At 49.1% G+C, this 16,445-nt stretch overlaps 1 protein-coding gene across 1 annotated transcript in view; it reads right to left on the minus strand.

Annotated features, from left to right (window-relative positions):
* Positions 1–16,445, minus strand: part of WNK4 (WNK lysine deficient protein kinase 4) — a 443,184-nt gene that overhangs the window by 111,833 nt on the left and 314,906 nt on the right. Inside the window, exon 6 of the mRNA XM_030220935.1 lies at positions 4,886–4,974. Coding sequence (XP_030076795.1) covers positions 4,886–4,974 — 89 coding nt within the window. The remainder of the gene's footprint in view (positions 1–4,885; positions 4,975–16,445) is intronic.

Genomic DNA, 16,445 nt, shown 5'->3' on the forward strand with positions numbered 1-16,445 from the left:
GGTAAGAGGAACCCGAATTATAGCTACGTCTTGCAAGGTTCCACGTTAGGAGTTACGGATCAAGAAAGGGATCTGGGTGTCGTCGTCGATGATACGCTGAAACCTTCTGCTCAGTGTGCTGCTGCGGCTAGGAAAGCAAATAGAATGTTGGGTGTTATTAGGAAGGGTATGGAGTCCAGGTGTGCGGATGTTATAATGCCGTTGTATCGCTCCATGGTGCGACCGCACCTGGAGTATTGTGTTCAGTACTGGTCTCCGTATCTCAAAAAAGATATAGTAGAATTGGAAAAGGTACAGCGAAGGGCGACGAAAATGATAGTGGGGATGGGACGACTTTCCTATGAAGAGAGGCTGAGAAGGCTAGGGCTTTTCAGCTTGGAGAAGAGACGGCTGAGGGGAGATATGATAGAAGTGTATAAAATAATGAGTGGAATGGATCGGGTGGATGTGAAGCGACTGTTCACGCTATCCAAAAATAATAGGACTAGAGGGCATGAGTTGAAGCTACAGTGTGGTAAATTTAAAACGAATCGGAGAAAATTTTTCTTCACCCAACGTGTAATTAGACTCTGGAATTCGTTGCCGGAGAACGTGGTACGGGCGGTTAGCTTGACGGAGTTTAAAAAGGGGTTAGATAGATTCCTAAAGGACAAGTCCATAGACCGCTATTAAATGGACTTGGAAAAATTCCGCATTTTTAGGTATAACTTGTCTGGAATGTTTTTACGTTTGGGGAGCGTGCCAGGTGCCCTTGACCTGGATTGGCCACTGTCGGTGACAGGATGCTGGGCTAGATGGACCTTTGGTCTTTCCCAGTATGGCACTACTTATGTACTTATGTACTTATGTAAGAAACGACAGGTCTTGGCGGTCTGCTGGATATGAGCAGAGAAGGAGAGAGAAGAGTCAAAGATGACCCCAAGGTTTCGAGCTGAGGAGACAGGGAGAATGAGAGAGCCATCAACCAAATTAGAAAACGGGGGGAGTGGGGAGGTGGGTTTGGGGGGAAAAATGAGAAGCTCGGTTTTGGTCATGTTTAATTTCAGGTGGCGTTGAGACATCCAGGCAGCAATGTCAGACAAGCACGCTGAAACTTTGGTTTGGATGCAAGGTGAGATATCAGGGGTAGAAAGGTAGATTTGGGAGTCATCAGCATAGAGATGGTAGGAAAAGCCATGGGATGAGATTAATGAACCAAGGGAAGAAGTGTAGATAGAAAAGAGGAGGGGACCAAGAACAGAACCCTGAGGTACGCCGACAGGCAGAGGGATAGAAGTAGAAGAGGATCCACCAGAGTGAACACTAAAGGTGCGGAGGGAGAGGTAGGAAGAGAACCAGGAAAGGACAGAGCCCTGGAATCCAAGTGAGGACAGGGTATCGAGAAGTATGCTGTGATCGACAGTGTCAAAAGCAGCGGAAAGATCAAGAAGAATGAGGATGGAATATTGACCTCTGGATTTAGCCAGTAATAGGTCATTGGAGACTTTAGTAAGCGCAGTTTCGGTTGAGTGGAGAGGGCGAAAACCAGATTGTAATGGGTCAAGAATAGCATGTGAGGAGAGAAAATCAAGGCAGCGGCGGTGAACAGCACGCTCAAGTAATTTGGAGAGAAAAGGAAGGAGGGAGATGAGTCGGTAATTAGAGGGACAAGTAGGGTCAAGTGAAGGCTTCTTAAGGAGAGGTGTGACCACAGCATGTTTAAAGGCAGCAGGGACAGTCGCAGTGGAAAGTGAGAGGTTGAGAATGTGACAGATAAAAGGAATAAGAGTAGGAGAGATGGCATTAAGAAGGTGGGTGGGAATGGGATCAGAGGAACAGGTGGTACATTTTGAGGAAGAAAGGAGAAGTGTAGTTTCCTCAATAGTAACTTCAGGAAAGGAGGAAAGGGAATGAGGGGAAGGAGAGAGAGGGGAACGGACTAGTGGAGGGAGAGCTGGTGAGGTAGAGAAAGCAAGGTTTATCTTTTGAACCTTGTTGTGAAAGAATTCAGCAAGGGTCTGAGGAGATAATGAAGGGGGAGTTGGGGGAGGGGGCACTTTGAGGAGAGAGTTCAATGTGGTGAAGAGAAGTCGAGGATTAGAGCCAAGAGAGTTGGTCAGTTGGATATAATAATCCTGTTTGGCACGTAAAAGAGCAGATTGGAAGGAGGTCAGCATGAACTTAAAGTGTAAGAAATCAGCAAGGGCCTGAGATTTCCGCCAGAGGCGTTCGGCGGAGCAGGTACAGGAACGTAGGTAGCGGATATTAGAAGTCAGCCAAGGTTGGGGTTTTGTACGCCTTACAGGGCGGGTCATCAAAGGTGCAAGAGTGTCTAAGGCAGAGGATAGAGTATTGTTGTAAGAAGAAACAGCCTCGTTGACAGACGTGGATGGTGCCACAGTAGAGAGGAGGTTTGAAACATGGGAGGATAGAGATGAAGGGTCAATATCGTGAAGATTCCTAGATAAATTAGATAGGATAGGACGGGACTGGGAGGGAGGAGATTTAAGTGTGAAAGTTATAAGATGGTGATCAGAGGAGGGATGATCAGAGGCAAGGAAACTAGAAGGTGAACAGTTGGAGGAGAAGATGAGATCAAGACAGTGACCATTTTGATGAGTGGGGGAGGTGGAGCATAGTTGGAGATTAAAGGACGACGTTAAAGCGAGTAACTTGGAAATATAAGAGTTGGAAGGATCATTAGCAGGAATATTAAAGTCACCAAGGATGAGAGAGGGGGAGGAAGGATCATGGAAGAAGGCAAGCCAGGCGTCAAAGTCACTGAGAAAGGATGAAAGGGACTTATCAGGGGGGACGATAAATGACCGCTATTCGAAGAGGCAGAGGAGAGAAAAGGCGGATAGAGTGGACTTCAAAGGAGGAAAAACAGTGAGATTGAGGTGGAAGAAGGGGTTGAAATCTGGAGGAGGGAGAGAGAAGTAGTCCAACACCGCCCCCACGGCCAGCAGGGCGAGGAGTATGTGAAAATAGATAACCGCCATGGCACAGGGCTGCGACTGAAGCAGAGTCATCAGGGCAGAGCCAGGTTTCTGTTATGGCGAGCAGATGGAGGTGACGCGAGATAAAGAGGTCCTGGATATTGTAAGCTCTTTGAGCAGGGACTGTCTTTCTTCTATGTTTGTACAGCGCTGCGTATGCCTTGTAGCGCTATAGAAATGCTAAATAGTAGTAGTGGTAGTAGTAGTAATATAGGGGAGTTTGTTACAGATAGAGCGGGCATTCCATAGGGCGCAAGAGAAGGGCAGAGAAGAGGAGGGGAGTAGAGGAATAGAGATGAGGTTAGAGAGGTCACGGTGAGATCTGTAGAGTTTGGATAATAGTTGGTGAGGAGGGCCAGGATTGGGATTGATGTCACCAGCTGAGAGTAAGAGAAGGAGTAAAAGAGAGCGGAGGAGAGTAGGAGAGGTGTGGCCACGAAGGCGTCGAAGGCGAGAGGTATTTAGGTGGAATGGGGAAGGCAAAATGGAGGGAAGAAAGAGACGGAGATTAAAAGCCAAGAGGGAGGAAGAGGGTAGGAGAGAAGGTGAGGTGATGAAGTCAATGGATGGGAAGTAAGTTCCTGTAGCGGAGAGAGGTAGGGGGTGAGGGAAAAGATTAGGAAGGGACAGAGCTAGGAAGAGAATGTGAATAGGGGCCATAAACGATTAAGGTACTTTAGCAACTGGAAAAAGATTAGATACAAAGAGAAAAATGCCCCGCGCGCTGTTAGGCACCTAGAGCGGAGGCCCTGAGTGGATCGGGGTGGACCTGGGTGGACCTGGGTGTCACCCCGGAGAAGGCTGTAAGAATATGCAGATGAGCTGCAAGTCCTCCACAGCACCTGAAAGGCAGCCGGTGGTAGAGGTGGGCACCTCTCAGCTGAGGAAAGGCTTACCAGGGGTTAGGCCGAAGCCAGCATTCCTCCCCCTGAGGGTCACCTGATCCTAGCCAAAAAGCACCTGGAAACTCTGTGCACTTGGAGAGAAGGCCCTGGGAAGATCGGGGTGGAACTGGAGTCACCCCGGATACAGCTGTGAGGAAATGCAGAAGGGCTGCAAGTCCTCCACAGCACCTGGTGGGAGCGCTGGGCACCTAGAGCGGAGGCCCTGAGTGGATCGGGGTGGACCTGGGTGTCACCCCGGAGAAGGCTGTAAGAATATGCAGATGAGCTGCAAGTCCTCCACAGCACCTGAAAGGCAGCCGGTGGTAGAGGTGGGCACCTCTCAGCTGAGGAAAGGCTTACCAGGGGTTAGGCCGAAGCCAGCATTCCTCCCCCTGAGGGTCAACCCTCCCCCGCCGGTGGTAGAGGTGGGCACCTCTCAGCTGAGGAAAGGCTTACCAGGGGTTAGGCCGAAGCCAGCATTCCTCCCCCTGAGGGTCAACCCTCCCCCGCCACCGCCGTTGTGGGCTACCTTTGCTGTAGAATCTCAAATAGGGAAAGGGAAATTGGACTTGATACACCACCTTTCTGTAGGTTTACATGGTATATACAGGCACTTATTTGTACCCGGGGCTATGGAGGGTTAAGTGACTTGCCCAAGGTCACAAGGATCTGCAGTGGGAGTTGAACCCAGGTTACCAGGATCAAAGCCCGAGGCACTAACCATCAAGCTACTCCTCCACTCCATCATGATCAAATACTGGCTTCACAACTGGAGCAGTGTGACACAATCAAGGAAGAGAGGTTTATAATTTTGGTGGTAGCATAGTCACACTCATTGTCAATACTTGTTTAAAACAGAAATCGAACAATGTTGCAAACTGCCATTTTACTAGTGGTAATCAACCTTAAGGTGTCTCCCCTCTCCCTCTGAGCTCCACATTACTTGCAAGAGCTTCAAATTCGGACCAACAGTGAAACTGTGCTGCACCTCAGGAGGCCTGACTCACACACGTTAATATATACCTTTCGCTCTTGTTCATTCGAATGCAGCCCTCAATGATCTCTTTCAGCTCAGGGACCTTCACTTTGTAGAAGCTGTCTGGCTTCATTCCCTGAAGGGATTAAAAAGATATATGCAGAAAAAAAAATTAGATTCCATATACTTAGCAAAATGCAGCAGTAATTAAGATTAGCCAGAGGGCCTGGGAGAATAAAGCAGTGTTTTGCTTAAGTCCAGGGCTGGAGGTGACCTTCAGATATCTTTCTTGAGAGGGCAACACAGTGATTTTCAATGATGGACAGAGGGGAGGGGGTTAGAGATGGGTGCGTTGCTGTTAAGAAGGTGACCACTGCTACCTAGGCCATACAGAAATGGTGTTGGTGGTCTCCTATAGGAAATGTATTTATTTAAAACTTTTAAATACCATTTACTGTTCCTAAGTGACTCAAGACATTTTACATGACACAAACAAACATCACATTCAACACCCCCATCAACAGCACCTCTATCAGTCTTCAGCCACCCCACTCCTTCAGCATCTCCTTTCCACCATACCGTCATCTACCTCCAGCTCCTTTGGTTCATGCAACATACTGGAGGAAAAAACCAAGGGCCCTGTCTTCCACCGATACTGTCCATCAATTTTTAAGGTGCTGACTGTGGTGGGCTGAATTTGACCTGGATATTCAGTTCTGGTCGCTGTATCTCAAAAAAGATATAGCAGAATTAGAAAAGGTTCAAAGAAGAGGAGCAACCAAAATGGTAAAGGGGATGGAACTGCTCCCATATGAGAAGAGGCTAAAAAGGTTAGGGCTCTTCAGCTTGGAATAGAGATGGCTGACGGGAGATATGATTGAGGTCTAGTGGTGTAGAACGAGTAGAAGTAAATCGACTTTTTACTCGTTCCAAAAGTACAAAGACTAGGGGACACACAAGGAAGTGATATGGAAATACTTTTAAAACCAATAGGAGGAAATATTTTTTTCACTCAACGAACAGTTAAGCTCTGGAACTCTTTACTGGAGAATGCGGTACCAGTGGTTAGAGTATCTGGGTTTAAAAAAGGTTTGGACAGTTCCTGGAGGAAAAGTCCATAGTCTGCTCTTGAGACAGACATGGGGAAGCCACTGCTTGCTCTGGGATTGGTAGCATGGAATGTTACTACTATCTGGGATTCTGGAATCTTGTTATTGTTTGGGATTCTGGAATGTTGCTGTTATTTGAGATTCTACAGGGAATGTTGCTACTATTTGGGTTCCTGCCATGTACATGTGACCTGGATTGGCCACTGTCGGAAGCAGGATACTGGGTTAGATGGACCATTGGTCTGACCCAGTATGAGTACTCTTATGTCCTTATGCATATCTGGACACCAGCATTAAGTATCTGAGTCTGCATGGTTGCCACAAGTTATCCAGATGTCAGCTGATAGGGAGTTATTTCTGTGGCCTCACTTGTCAAATAGTTATTGGGGCACTGGTATTGAAAATCAACAGTATCTAGATAACTTATAAGTTTACGCCCACTCCAACCCCAGACCACCATGGCAGTAAACAGATAGAGCTGTGACAGTCTCCCTGGATTTTCAGCAGCACTCTCTATGTGCCACTGAAAATATGGAACCTCTCCTACCTGGTCATCTCCCACTGAATATCAGTTTCCAGGTTTTAAAATTTTTATGAAATGTAAAATAGTCTACCTGTAACCATAAATTCCCCAGCAAGATCCTAAGACTCCTTGTACAGTCCCTGGGTTCCAGGGCTCTGTCCTCTCCTGGTTCTCCTCTTATCTCTCCCACCGCACCTTCAGAGTACACTTTCATGGCTCTTCCTCCACCCCAATCCCGCTCTCTGTTGGAGTTCCTCAAGGATCTGTACTTGGACCCCTTCTTTTTTCAATCTACACCTCTTCCCTGGGCTCGCTGATCTCATCTCATGGTTTCCAGTACCATGTTTATGCTGATGACACCCAGCTTTACCTCTCCACACCTGACATCACTGTGGAAACCCAGGCCAAAGTATTGGCCTGCTTGTCCGACATTGCTGCCTGGATGTCCAACCACCAACTGAAGCTGACCATGGCCAAGACCGAGCTTATTGTCTTCCCACCCAAATCCTCTTCTCCTCTCCCTCCACTCTCTATCTCAGTTGACAACACCCTCATCGTCCCCGTCTCATCTGCCCGCAACCTTGGAGTCATCTTCGACTCCTCCCTCTCCTTCCACAGACTCTTCAATGGTTTATGAATTCCAGGATTAATTAACTTGCATGTTATCTTGCATATCACTTATGAACAATCCCCCAGAGATTCAGTGCTATTTAACCAGTCAGAACAGCTACTGACCGGTTAAAATAGCGCTTAACTGGCTATTCGCCGATATTTAGCAGGGGATAACCAGTTAGCCCCCACTGAATATACTACTACTACTACTACTTAACATTTCTAAAGTGCTACTAGGGTTACACAGCGCTGTACAATTTAACATAGAAGGACAGTCCCTGCTCAAAGAGCTTACAATCTAAAGGACACGTGAGCAGTCAGTCTGATAGGGGCAGTCAAATTGGGGCAGTCTGGATTTCCTGAAAGAGTTAGGTGCCGAACGCAGCATTGAAGAGGTGGGCTTTAAGCAGGGACTTGAAGATGGGCAGGGAGGGGGCTTGGCGTAAGGGCTCAGGAAGTTTGTTCCAAGCATAGGGTGAGGCGAGGCAGAATGAGCGGAGTCTGGAGTTGGCGGTGGTGGAGAAGGGTAATGAGAGGAGGGATTTGTCCTGTGAACGGAGGTTTCGGGCGGGAACATAGGGGGAGATGAGGGTAGAAAGGTTGTGAGGGGCAGCAGACTGAGTGCATTTGTAGGTAAGAAGGAGAAGCTTGAACTGAATGCGGTATCTGATTGGAAGCCAGTGAAGTGACCTGAGGAGAGGGGTGATATGAGTATATCGGTTCTGGCGGAATATAAGATGTGCAGCAGAGTTCTGAACAGATTGAAGGGGGGATAGGTGGCTGAGAGGGAGGCCGGTGAGGAGTAAGTTGCAATAGTCAAGGCGAGAGGTAATGAGAGCGTGGACGACAGTTCGGGTGGTGTGTTCAGAGAGGAAAGGGCGAATTTTGCTGATGTTAAAGAGGAAGAAGCGACAGGTCTTGGCTATCTGCTGGATATGCGCAGAGAAGGAGAGGGAGGAGTCGAAGATGACTCCGAGGTTGCGGGCAGATGAGTCGGGGAGGATGAGGGTGTTATCAACTGAGATAGAAAGTGGAGGAAGAGGAGAAGCGGGTTTTGGTGGAAAGATGATGAGCTCGGTCTTGGACATGTTCAGTTTCAGGTGGCGGTTGGACATCCAGGCAGCAATGTCAGATAAGTAGGCTGATACCTTTGCCTGGGTCTCCGCGGTGATGTCTGATGTGGAGAGATACAGCTGGGTGTCATCAGCATAGAGATGATACTGGAAACCATGAGATGAGATCAGGGAGCCCAGGGAAGAGGTGTAGATTGAGAAGAGAAGGGGTCCAAGGACAGATCCCTGGGGAACACCAACAGATAGCGGGATGGGGGTGGAGAAGGATCCATGAGAGTGGACTCTGAAGGTGCGGTGGGAGAGATAGGAGGAGAACTAGGAGAGGACAGAGCCCTGGAACCCAAATGAGGATAGTGTTGCAAGAAGTAGATCATGATTGACAGTGTCAAAAGCGGCGGATAGATCGAGGAGGATGAGGATGGAGTAGTGGCCTCTGGATTTGGCAAGGAACAGGTCATTACAGACTTTAGAGAGTGCTGTTTCTGTCGAGTGTAGAGGGCGAAAACCGGATTGAAGTGGATCGAGGATAGCATGAGAGGAGAGAAAATCAAGGCAGCGGCTGTGAACGGCGCGCGCTCAAGTACTTTGGAGAGGAAGGGTAGGAGGGAGATGGGGCGGTAGTTGGAGGGACAGGTAGGGTCAAGTGATGGTTTTTTGAGGAGAGGTGTGACTACGGCGTGTTTGAAGGTGTCAGGGACAGTTGCAGTGGAGAGAGAGAGGTTGAGGATATGACAGATGGCGGGGGTGACAGTAGGGGAGATGATGTTAAGTAGGTTGGTGGGGATGGGATCAGAAGAGCAGGTGGTGGATTTCGAGGAGGAAAGAAGGTGAGCGGTTTCCTCCTCGGTGATGTTGGGAAAGGAGGAGAAGGAGGAGGAGGCCTGGGTTGATTGGTTGAGGGAGAGGGTTGAAGGGTGAAGAGGAGGAGATGGCTTGGTAGTGAACTCAAGGTTGATCTTTTGCACCTTGTCGTGGAAGTAATCGGCCAGTGATTGAGGAGAGAGCGAGGGTTGGGTGGGAGCTGAGGGCACTTTGAGGAGGGAGTTAAGGGTGGCAAAGAGACGGCGGGGGTTGGAGCTGAGAGAATTGGTCAATTGGGTGTAATAATCCTGTTTGGCAAGGAATAGGGAGGAGTGGAAAGAGGATAGCATGAATTTGTAGTGAAGGAAATCTGAATGGGTGCGGGATTTCCTCCAGAGGCGTTCAGCAGATCGGGCGCAGGAGCGAAGGTAACGGATACAAGGGGTCAGCCATGGCTGGGGAATAGTACACTTAGTGGGACGGGAGGTGGATGGTGCAAGGGTGTCCAGAGCAGAGGAGAGAGTGGCATTGTAAGCGGAGACAGCCTTATCGACAGACTCGGAGGACATGATGGAGGGGAGGAGATTAGAAATACTAGAGGATAGGGTGGGAGGGTCAATAGCCTGGAGATTCCTGGAGGTAGTGGTTAGAGTTGGACGGGGCTGTGGGGGGGGGGGGGGGTGAAGGAGTGTGAAGGTGATCAGGTGATGATCGGAGAGAGGAAGAGCTGAAGCGTGGAAATTGGAGGGAGAGCTGGAAGAGGAGAGGACAAGGTCAAGACAATGGCCGTCTCGGTGAGTAGGGGTGGTGGAGCATAGCTGGAGGTTGAAGGAGGATTTAGAGTGAGGAACTGAGAAGCGTGAGGGTCGGATTGGTCATCAATGTGTATGTTAAAGTCTCTGAGAATGAGGGACGGAGATGAGGGTTCGAGAAAAACGGAAAGCCCGGCATCAAAGTCGGTGAGGAAGGAAGAGAGGGATTTATTAGGGGGGCGGTAAATGACTGCCACTCTGAGTGGCAATGGGTAGAATAGCCAGATGGAGTGTGCTTCAAAGGATGAGAAGCAGTGAGACTGCGGTAGGAGGAGGGGTTGGAAACTACAGGAGGGCGAGAGTAGAAGCCCGACGCCTCCACCGTGGCCAGCTGGGCGGGGAGTGTGGGAGAAGAGATAACCTCCATGGCAGAGGGCCGCTACTGAGACAGAGTCATCAGGGGAGAGCCAGGTTTCAGTTAGGGCGAGCAGTTGAAGGGAACAAGAGATGAAGAGATCGTGGGTGAAGGGCAGTTTGTTGCAGACCAAGTGGGCATTCCATAGGGCACATGAGAAGGGGAGGGAGGAGGGGGGGAAGGAGGGGAATAGAGACGAGATTGGAGACATCACGGAATCATTTGCATGGATAGGAGGAGGACAGGTGAGGGGGGCCTGGATTAGGATTAATGTCTCCCGCGGATAGCAAGAGGAGGAGCAAGAGAGTGCGGAGGAGGGTGGTGGAGGTCGGGCGACGAAGGCGACGAAGACGGGATGCACTTAGGAGGAATGGTGATGGGATAATGGCAGGAAGGAAGTGTTGAAGGTTAAGAGCTAGGAAGGAGGAGGGGGACAAGAGAGATGGTGAGGTGGTGAGGGATGGGGGTGAAAAGGGTATTGCCGTAGCGAGCAGGACGGGAGGAGACATGGGTGGGCAATGATTTCCAGTGGTAGGCAGCGGTAGGGGTAGGGGAAAAAGATTAGGAAGGGACAGGGCAAGGAAGAGAATGTGGACAGGGGCCATAAGTAGTGATTGAGGTGTAACAGGTGTATGTGTAGTGACTGAGGTATGAGTCAGATGGAGCAGAAAAGCAGGATTGGAGGCTTGGAATTGGTGGAATTGATGGACTGGAGAGCAGGTAAGTCAATGGCTGATAAGCTGGCAGGCAGGCTGGAGCAAGCTGGTGCAGATGGATAGGGATGAGCAGGGAGAATTGAAGGAATTGATGGACTGGAGAGCAGGTAAGTCAATGGCTGATAAGTTAGCAGGCAAGTAAGTCAATGGCTGACAAGCTAGCAGGCGGGCTGGAACAAGCTGGTGCAGATGGACAGGAACGAACAGGGAGAAGCTGGATCAGGCGGGCCGGAACAAGCTGGATCAGGCGGGCTGCAACAACTGGAGCGGAGGGATTGGAACAAGCTGGTGCAGATGGACAGGAACGAGTAAGGAGAAGCTGGATCTGATGGACTGCGGCAAGCTGGAGCAGGTAGCTGATCCCCAGTTAGTGGCTAGCTGGTCCTATCGGCCTATAGAACTGGCTATCCGCCAATTTTTAAACCAGATTTCCTGGCCAAACCTGGTATATCTTTGGCTGGCTTAGTGCTGAATGCGGGAGTTAGCTGGTCCAACTCCCATAGCCTGAATATCAGCCCACTATCTTCTCTTATTTGTCTATGGAGTACTATTACAATTTTTTAATCTATGGATGAATAAGAAGTCGTCAACAATCTCAGGATTCAGTCTAGCTCTCCTGTCTCCCACAGTCCTTCCTGCAATAGAAAATATCTTCTCAGAAGATGTGCTGGTAGCAGGAATGTACAGGATCCCTCATGCAAATTTTGCCAGTTGTGGCCAGCATTTTTGCTTGTTTTTCCAAAAAATTAAAACATCATCGCCTGCATCACTCAAACATAAATAACTGTCCAATTCATTAACAGCCTTCAAAGTAGAGAATGAAACAGGGACAAAGTCTGTCCCTGTCCCCACGGACTCTGTCTCCATCCACATCCCACACCCCCTCGGGATCTGTCCCCATGTCATTTTCTAATGTGGGGTATAAATGTCTTAAATAAACATATTCCACAAGACTGGGACAGCTTTCCTCACCAATTTCATAAATATAATCACCCCCTCCCCTTCCTCACAGGAATATATCAAGAAAGTTTATCCTGTAAAGAGCTCAGCCAAGTCCCACAAAGGACCCAAAACACCACAGTCAACCCTTAGAAATGGACCCAACTTATCACTGGGAGCCAATGAAACTGCTTTGGTAAAGGGGTAGCCACACTCCAGCTAGATACCCCAGTACCAACACAGAGTGACTGTAATGAAGCCAAATGTTTTTTTTGGACAAGCCCACAAAGAAGTCATTGCAATAGCCTGAATTATGACTGCACCACTGTCCAAAGTAAATTCTCCACCAACCACAGACGTAATTCTCATACCAATTTCAGTTTTAGAAAGTTAGAGTGAAGGCACTGGTGGTCAGTGAGAAAACAAGGGACGAATGACTGGAAAAAAAGTGATAAAGGGGGTTCGAGAGTAAGAAGCCAACAAACCCTTTTTGGTTGATGTGATCATATCTCTTCTCCAGACTTTAAGATTTCTTAGGAAAGGAATGGAGAATAAAATGGACTATCGTAATGACTCAGTGGTGTAAACTGCACCTTGACTATTTTGTGCAAGTCTGGATTGTTATTATGATATTCTCTATTTTATTACTCATTCCTTTCCAAAAAAATTTTAACATTCTATTTGTTTTTTTTTAAACTGCTGCCACATGCTGAGTTGAATATTTAAATGTATTATTCACAATGGGGCCTATATTCAGACTGCAGCAGTTAGAACTGAACATAGGCGCCTCGTATAAGAGGCTTGGGGAGGCTAAGAGGGGCATAATCGAATGGGGCGCCCAAGTTGTCATGAGGACGTCCTCGCAGGATGGCCCCGTAAAGGGGTGGGGCATCCCATATTATCGAAACAAGATGGGCATCAACCTTTCGTTTCGATAATACGGTCGGGGACGCCCAAATCATGAAATTTAGGTTGGCCTTAGGTCGTTTTTGAGATGGTTATCATTGGTTTTCGGCGATAATGGGAACTGAGGACGCCCATCTCAAAAACGACCAAATCTCAACATTTAGGTCAACCTTAGAGATGGGTGACCTCAGTTTTCGCCGATAATGAAAACCGAGGACGCCCATCTCAAAAATGACCAAATCCAAGGCATTTGGTCATGGGAGGAGCCAGCATTTGTAGTGCACTGGTCCCCCTCACATGCCAGGACACCAACCAAACACCCTAGGGCAGGGGTAGGCAACTCCGGTCCTCGAGAGCCGCAGGCAGGTCAGGTTTTCAGGATATCCACAATGAATATGTAGGAGATAGATTTGCAAGCACTGCCTCCATGGTATGCAAATCTACCTCCTGCATATTCACTGTGGATATCCTGAAAACCTGACCTGCCTGTGGCTCTCGAGGACCGGAGTTGCCTACCCCTGCCCTAGGGGGAACTGCAGTGGACTTCACATATTGCTCCCAGCTGCATAGCTCCCCTACCTTCGGTGCTGAGCTCTCCAACCCCCCCCCCCCAAACCCACTCCACACAACTGTATACCACTACCATAAGCCCTAAGGGGGGCACCTACATGTGGGTACAGTGGGTTTTGGTGGGGTTTGGAGGGCTCAACATTTACCACCACAAGTGTAACAGGTAGGAGGGGAAGGGCCTGGGTCCGCCTACCTGAAGTGCACTGCACCCACTAAAAACTGCTCCAGGGACCTGCATACTGCTGTGAAGAAACTGGGTATGACATTTGAGGCTGGCATAGAGGCTGGAAAAAATGTTTAAAACATTTTTTTTGGGTGGGAGGGGGTTGGTGACCACTGGGGGAGTAAGGGGAGGTCTTCCCCGATTCCCTCCGGTGGTCATCAGGTCAGTTCGGGCACCTTTTCGACATTTGGTTGTGAAAAAAAATGGACCGAGTAAAGTTGGTCAAATGCTCATCAGGGACGCCCTTCTTTTTTCCATTATTGGCCGAGGACGCCCATCTCTAAATCACGCCCCAGTCCCGCCTTCGGTACGGTGCCGACCCCCCCCCCCCCTGTGAATTTTGGTCATCCTCGCGACGGAAAGCAGTTGAGGATGCCCAAAATCGGCTTTCGATTATGCCAATTTGGGCGACCCTGAGAGAAGGACGCCCATCTCCCAATTTGTGTCGGAAGATGGACGTCCTTCTCTTTCGAAAATTCAGCCCAACCATGACCTTCTTCTGCCTCCTCTGTCAGTACATTCTGCCCACCTCGAATTTGGGGCAGCCACAAAAAGAAATTGTATCTTCCTCTCCCTGCTAGCGCGCCCCCCCCCCCCCCCCATCCGCTCACTTCTTTTCTTACCTGGCTGCCTGCCCGATTCGCTACCTTCCTAAGGCTCCTTCTCCAGCAGGTCTGAGCACAGAAAAAAAAAATAAAGAGCTGCCAGTATACAGCCACGTGCTGCAACACTCACTCACAGACTCACAGACAGCTCTGCCCGGACCCAACCCCTGTGACACACTTCCTGCTGCCGTTCCGGCAGAGCGTGGCTGTGAGCCTTGAGTAAGTGTCACCGCATGTGGTTCTATACCGGTAGCTCTTTTTTTTCAGTGCTCAGAACCGCTGGGGAAGGAGCCGTGGCTTTGAATTGGGGGGGGGGGGGGGGGGGGCTGGCTGTGGTTTTGAAACGGGAGGTGGGGGAGCCCAAGAAGGTTAGATTGAGAACAGACCTGTGAAGATGTGATTTCATGTGCCCTAATGAAAGGCGAGTTTAATTTTACTTCCATTTAATTTCAATATAGTCCATCTTATTTTATAACACCAGGCTTCCTAAGGCACATTACAACAGCTGCTAAGATGAACCCATCAGGAAAAAGGATATCCTCACTGAATTTGGCCATCTCTATTGTACAAAACAGTGTAGAAAAATGAGAACAAAATAGAGAGTTTATAACAGTGGCATAGCCAGAAGTCAATTTTTGGGTGGGCCAACAGGTTGGATGGGTGGGCACTAGACAGTGGTTTGCTGGTAAATGTTTAACAACAGGCTCTCTCCCCGGTCCACCTCTGCGCCCCCCCCCCCACCTCCCCTCAAAATTGCAGAGCTGGCTATGGCCGGTGAGAGAGCCTGGGGTGGGGGGAGGCAATGCATTACTCTCTCCAGGAAAAATAAAATGAAATGATCCCAGGTTCCAATCTAATTCATGTTTAATGTGGGATAAAATGCCATAAATAAGTAAATAAATATAAACTTTTAATGTTTAGCACCTGCTTCTCAAAGTGGACATATTCCAAACACTATAATGAAAATAAAATGATTTTTTCTACCTTTGTTGTCTGGTGACTTTGTTTTTCTTATCATGCTGGCCCAGTATCTGATTCTGCTGCTATCTGTCCTCTTAACTCCGTTTCCAGGGCTTCCTTTCCATTTATTTCTGTACTTTCCTCCTTTCTTCTTCATTTCTTGCTCTACATCCGTAAGTAAAAGCTGGGTCCTCCGCAGACTTGACTGTCCAGTGGATCCAGCTTCTGCCTATTTTCTCAATCCATGTGCAGTTTTTCTCTTCTCTTCCTTTTCCCTCATATCATCTCCTTCCTCTCTCTTCCCTCCCCTCCATCCATGTCAGCATTTCTTGTCTCTCCCTTCCCCTCCATCCATGTGCATCTCCTTCCTACTACTACTACTTAACATTTCTAGAGCGCTACTAGGGTTACGCAGCGCTGTACAAATTAACAATTAAGAACGGTCCCTGCTCCCCTCCATCCATGTTCAGAATTTCTTCATTCTCCCCTCCATCCATGTGCATCTCCTTCCTGTCTTCCCTTCCTTCACCTCCATCCATGTCCAACAATTATCTCCCTGCCCTCCCCTCCATCCACCCATGTCCAGGAACCCTCCTCTCTCCACTGCCCTCTCCTCCATCCATGTCCAGCAACTCTCCTCTCCCCTCCATCCACCTATGTCCAGCAACTCTCCTCTCCCCTGCCATCCCCTCTGTCCACCCATGTCCAGCAACTCCCCTGCCCTCCCACCATCCATCCATATCCAGCAATTCTCCTCTCTCCCCTGCCCTCCCCTCCATGTCCAGTAATTTCTCCTCTCTCCCCTTTGAGCTTTGACCATCTCCCTCTCATTCCCTCTCCAGCACTCTCATTCCCTCTCCAGCACTCCCATTCCCCCCTCTGTCTCTCCCTTACCCAGTCTCCTAAATTCCTCCCCCATCTTTCACCCACTTCATTAGTCCCCCATACTCTGTACTCACCACCCCTCCCAGACCCATCCTTCCCTCTGCTCACCACCCCTCCCAGTCCCATCCTTCCCTCTGCTTACCAACAATAAAGAACAACAACGTGGATGCAGGCAGCAGCTCGGGTTGCTTCTTGTGTTTTGAGTAAACGGCGACGGCTGCGCGGGGGAGTAGAAAAAAGATTTTCTAAATGGCTTTCTTCCTTCTCTACTCGCAGCGGCGAACTGGTGGGTAGCGGCAATAAAAGTATAAAGCAGCCAGGCTCCTCGACTCCGTTCCGTCCTTCGCTTTCACTTCCCTGCCCTCCCAGCGTCCCGCCCAAAAGGAAATGACATCAGAGGAAGGTGGGACACTGAGAGGGCAGGGAAGTGAAAGCGAAGGGCGGAACGGAGTCGAGGAGCCTGGCTGTTTTATGCTTTTACTACCGCCGCCCGCCAGTTCGCCGCTGCGAGTCTGGAG

Source organism: Microcaecilia unicolor, chromosome 12, assembly GCF_901765095.1.
Source record: "Microcaecilia unicolor chromosome 12, aMicUni1.1, whole genome shotgun sequence".
NCBI classification, from domain to species: Eukaryota; Metazoa; Chordata; class Amphibia; order Gymnophiona; family Siphonopidae; genus Microcaecilia; species Microcaecilia unicolor.